Source organism: Echinops telfairi, unplaced genomic scaffold (genome assembly GCF_000313985.2).
Source record: "Echinops telfairi isolate 266 unplaced genomic scaffold, ASM31398v2 ScPeMD7_7469;HRSCAF=8507_1, whole genome shotgun sequence".
In the NCBI taxonomy this organism is placed as follows: domain Eukaryota; kingdom Metazoa; phylum Chordata; class Mammalia; order Afrosoricida; family Tenrecidae; genus Echinops; species Echinops telfairi.
In genome coordinates this window covers 85,786,555-85,791,995 of record NW_022111373.1, presented here as the reverse complement: position 1 = coordinate 85,791,995, position 5,441 = coordinate 85,786,555, and the positions used below count along the sequence as shown (strand labels likewise).

The following is a 5,441-nucleotide window of genomic DNA, read 5'->3' as shown; positions in this document are numbered from 1 at the left end:
TGTGTGTGTGTGTGTGTGTGTGTGTGTGTGTGTGTGTGTTGGGGGGTAGGGGAGTGGAGAATTGAGGTGTTCTGTAAACCTGTATCATTTATCAGAAAAGCAATTGTTTTCCCAGAACAACCCCCATACCACCTAGCACCATCAAGAACTACTTAGTTTAAATGATATAATTGGCAAACAGGTTTTTTATTTGGATGGAGGAATGATTATTTTCTATCTGAGAATTCCAATAAGTAGAATTATACTTCTAGATAAAAAGCTATTTGATATAGAAGAGGGCTTTGTATATGAAGAACTGGCCAGGAAGCCAGCCATTTATTATTTACATGTAATAATTTATGCACATTTTGTTTAGCTTTTTCCTTTCCAGTCTATATTCAACATGTAAGCTAGATCTCTTTTATGATTTTGAGCTTAGTCCATATTTTTCTCCCACTCTATTCAGGACCTTCTAAAGCGACCTTTCATGGAATGGTTGGTAGTGGTAGCTGGACACCATCTAATTCTTCTGGTGCCAGGACGTGAGGACTGAAGTTTGCATGGTTTATTAGTTTATTGGACTGTTTCCATGTATCTTTCCATTTTCAATATTTCTTTCCTCTGAATACAGTGATCAATAATTGCAGCATATATGGCTGTTCATGAGCCTTTTAAGACTTCAGTCACTACTCAACAAAATAATAATGTTCTTGTGAACTATGATATGCCAGTTACCTTGGTGGTCCCCGAGTTTATGGTACACAGGCCCAGTGAGTCATTCCTTCAAAGTGTGTGGTTATGTCCCAGAAATTTTCATAGCCTTTCCGCCTGCGTGTGCCACCACATTCATGCACATATTTTCAGCAAAGATAAATGCACATGTACATATATTCTCTCAGATTTAGATATATTTGTGTGTATACACCTACTCTACTGCCTGCTGACTATTTGAACATCTACTTGTGGATTACCACTGTTGCAGCATTAAGTATGTAACAATATTTGCCTTTGTTGCCTTTAACTCATGCAGAATTTCCAATGCCTCCCTCTGCCTCCATTGTTTATATTTTGCTTTTGTGGAATTTAATTTTTTTTTGGAGTAGAAATGCAAAGAAATTATTCTTTGACTCACAAAGATCAATTTTTTAATCTTATTTTTTCCTATTTCTGTTTTCATAGGATGCTGGCTCAACTAGGAAACATCAGGGAGATAAAATCAATCCAGAGGTAAGTATGTTTTATATCTTTTGTTAGAAAGTGTTTGTTTTATTATCTCTTCTTCTTTTTAAATTATCTCTTTTATTGAATTGCTCCTTTGCTTCCAGTATGAGTTAACTCCAGTATTCATAATGTGGCTCCTTTATATCACACTATCACTCACACAGGTCTAAACTTTCTCCTTTTGATTTTTGTGTCCCTGTTTTATTGGAGAGGATTGAGTAAATACCCCAACTGGTAGTGAGGTTAGAACAGAGCAGAAATGCTCCATAACATGCCTGAAGCGCCGAGTCTTCATGGAAGTGCAGTCTCTCGTCTTTCTCAATGGTATATTTTTTACTCTGCCCTCAAGGATTAAGGCCCCCCTCCCCTGCTTTTCTTATCGAAAGTGATGTTATGTAGATTGACCGCCCAATTGCTAAAAAAAAGTTCAACCATTTGAACCCATCTAGTAACTATGTAGAAACTTCCTGACAATCGCTTATTGTAAAGATAACAGCCCAGGAAAGCCAAATAGGTTAGTTCTACTGCCATATATAGGTGAATCAAAATTTGAGTTGTGCTACCTCAGCAAATAAAGGTGAAAAATGTATCCCATGCACACCATTAAGGTCAACCCTGATTCAGAGAGACACATCTCCCTTAGTTTTGAGTGCCCTCCCACTTGAGGGACTCATCTTCCAGCACGGTAGTAGACAGCTTTCTCTTGATACAGTTTCCAGATGCCAGTTGTTTCAGAAGTAGTTTGCCACACCGGTTCTGTTTTAATGTAGAAGCTAATTTATTGCAAGTGATCCCTATAAAATGTTCTTAAAGCAAAGGTGTCACTTTGAAGGTGTGCCAACCCAAGTCATGTGAAAGCTGGACAATGAAAAAGGAAGCCTGGAGAAGAATTAATGCATTTGAATTATAGTGTTGGCAAAGAATAATGAATGGCCTGCCAGAAGAGCAAACAATGTGTCTTGGAACTGGCATTGCTGACTGCTCTGAAAGGGAACACAGTAAGAGCTCCTGGATAGAGTGGGAGGAAAATGCGAGACAAAACTCAAACTCAAGACAAAATAATAATAATTTATAAATTATCAAGAGGCAGGGAGGGAGGGGAAAAATATGAGGAGCTGATACCAAGGGCTCAAATAGAAAGGAAATGTTTTGAGAATGATGATGGCAAAAATGTACAAATGTGCTTTACACAATGGATCTATGTATGGATTGTGATAAGAGTTGTAGAAGCCCCCAATAAGGTGATTTTTTTAAAAAAGAAAAAAAATAATTCAAAATCAAAGAAGACCAGGCTTACTCAAGTGGCACCCCTGAGACTGTGGCCCTTGGACAATCTTCAGGCTTGGAATAGAACCCATCCTCATCGCTCCTTTTTCAGCCAAAGGATAGACAGGCTCCCCCCACCCCCCCTTTTATTATTAGGGGCTCATACAACTCATCACAATCCGTACATAAATCAACTGTGTAAAGCACATTTGTACATTCATTGCCCTCATCATTCTCATAACATTTGCTCTCCACTTAAGCCCTTACGATCACGTCGTCATTTCCCCCCTCCCTCCCCGCTCCCCCTCCCTCACGAATCCTTGATATTTATAAATCATTATTTTGTCATATCTTGCCCTGTCCGGCGTCTCCCTTCACCCACTTTTCTATTGTCCGTCTTCCAGGGAGGAGGTCACATGTAGATCCCCCTTTCCAATCCACCCTTCCTCTGCCCTCCCAGTATCACCACTCACACCACTGGTATTGAAGGGAGCATCCACCCTGGATTCCCTGTGTTTCCAGTTCCTATCTGTACCAGTGTACATCCTCTGGTCTAGCCAGACTTGCAAGGTAGAGTTGGGATCATGATAGTGCAAGGGAAGGAAGCATTTGGGAACTAGAGGAAAGTTGTATTTTTCATCGTTGCTGCATGGCACCCTGACTGGCTCGTCTCCTCCCCAATTCCTTTCTGTAAGGGGATGTCCAGTAGCCTACAAATGGGCTTTGGGTCTCCACCCCGCACTCTCCCCCTCATTCACTATGATAAGATGTTTTGCTCTGATGATGCCTGACTGGTGGGCTTCTTCAATGTGGGCTTTGTTGCTTCTAAGCTAGATGGTGGCTTGTTTACCTTCAGACCCCAGATGCTATATCTTTTGATAGCCGGGCACCATCAACTTTCTTCACCACATTTGCTTATGCACCCATTTGTCTTCAGTGATCAATCATATCGTGGAGGTGAGCACACATGATATGATTTTTTGTTCTTTGATGCCTGATAACTGATCCCTTTGTACCTCGTGATCACACAGGCTGATGTACTTCCATGTGGGCTTTGTTGCTTCTCAGCTACATGGCCACTTGTTTACCTTCAAGTCTTTAAGACCTCCAACGCTGTATCTTTTGATAGCCGGGCACCATCAGCTTTCTTCCCCACATTTGCTTATTCACCCGCTTTGTCTTCAGCGGTTGTGTCAGGAAGGTGAGCATCATAGAATGCCAATTTAATAGAACAAAGTATTCTTTCATTGAGGGAGTACTTGAATGGAGGCCCAATTAGACGGGCTTTTAAAAGGTGAAAATACACCAGTGAGATATGCATGCCTTAGAGCAGCAGTACTCAACCTGTGGGTTGCGATGCCGTGGGGTGTGTGTGTGTGTCAAATGACCCTTTCACAGGGGTCGCTCATTCATAACAGTAGCGAAGTTACCGTAATGAAGTAGCAACGAAAATAATTTTATCATTGGGGGGCTCGCCACAACATGAGGAACTGTATTAAAGGGTTGCAGCATTAAGAAGGTTGAGAGTTAATGCCTTAGAGGAAATGGGAAGGGCAACATTTGCCCTGGAATTTAGTTTAGAAGGCAAGAATGCATAGAAGAGTATGAATAGAAATCATAAACATATGGTGGAAGGAGAGTGTTGTTATGTTTTGGGGACAATTAAAAACAGGAATCAAAATGTGTACAAATTGTTGAATAGCCATTCTGCTCTGTAAAGTTTCACCCAAATCACAATATAAAGTTTCCTAGTCTCAACATAAATTTGGATGTGTTATTAGGAGGGACCAGTCCCTACAGAAGGGTATCATGCCTGCTACAGTAGAGGGTCAGTGAGCAATGGTCTCAAACATAGATGATTATGAGGATTGTGCATGACTGATCACATTTCATTCTGTTGTACATAGATATGGTCACTCTGAGTGGCCACCAACTTGATAGCACCTAACAACAACAACAGGAGCTGGAGTCAACTAGAGGGCACACCTCATTTTATTTATCAATAATTTTAGTCTTTACTACTTCCATCTGCCGGCCTGCATGCAATTAAGTTTCCTTTTTTATTGGCTACAGGCCCAGTGAATTTAATTTGAGGCTTAAATTGTCTTTACAACCTCCACAGGAAGTTTTCTTTTGAGAGGCTGGCTTTTTGCAGCTTTCTAGAGTTTAAACATTTAATTTCCCCTTTCCTAATTCACTGTCCTTTTTGAGAAGTTCTTCGCATTCCTTCTTTCTGTGCGCAACACCACCTGTTTACTGTTAGTACTTCCTCAAAATCTTGGAAGTTGTATTGCTTTCACTAGCAATTGTTTTGCCTTATAAATGATCTTACATTTCAATTGCCCTACATGTATAATCACTTTTAAAACAAATAGGCTCTTTTAAAAGTCATTTACATTCTAATAACCTTTCATTTCCTTTATTCTTATCCAAGTATTGTTTTTGGGGACATGGAATTTTAGGTCATTGAGAAAATGGGATAAAGGCTGGATCTGAGGTTCCCTGGCTTCAGTAAGGAGCAGTAGAATCCATTTCTACATTAGCCCAAGGCCAATTGCCAAAAGTAGACATGTACCCACCCCCCATCCTTCTTTTACCTTATTGTGATGCCACCCCTTCCTCCCATGGCATGACCCTTTACTTCTCTGCTGGGTTAGATAATCTCTTGTGATACACAAACCCCACAGACAATATTAATGATTATGGGAGTTTCTTAGAGAAGTCCACAGATTTACAAATCAGAATCATAAAATATTTAGGATACAGTCCACAGCACTGTCTCCTCAGCCAGCAGCCAAGTCTCTTTCTGGTTCTCAGCCTTTCAGACAGACACGTGATTTCTTAGCCTCTGCCTTATTCCATTGGTTGTAAAGCCTGACAATGGCTCTGCTGTACAGTCTCATGTCTGTGGTCTGAACACTACAATATCTGCTCTCCACCATGAATTCATGCAGAGGTCTCATATGCACACGGCC

The 5,441-nt window shown here is 40.6% G+C and overlaps 1 protein-coding gene across 1 annotated transcript in view; it reads left to right on the top strand.

The window, feature by feature from the left end:
• ERBIN (erbb2 interacting protein) overlaps positions 1-5,441 on the top strand; it is a 161,772-nt gene that overhangs the window by 62,450 nt on the left and 93,881 nt on the right. Inside the window, exon 4 of the mRNA XM_045285234.1 lies at positions 1,159-1,206. Coding sequence (XP_045141169.1) covers positions 1,159-1,206 — 48 coding nt within the window. The remainder of the gene's footprint in view (positions 1-1,158; positions 1,207-5,441) is intronic.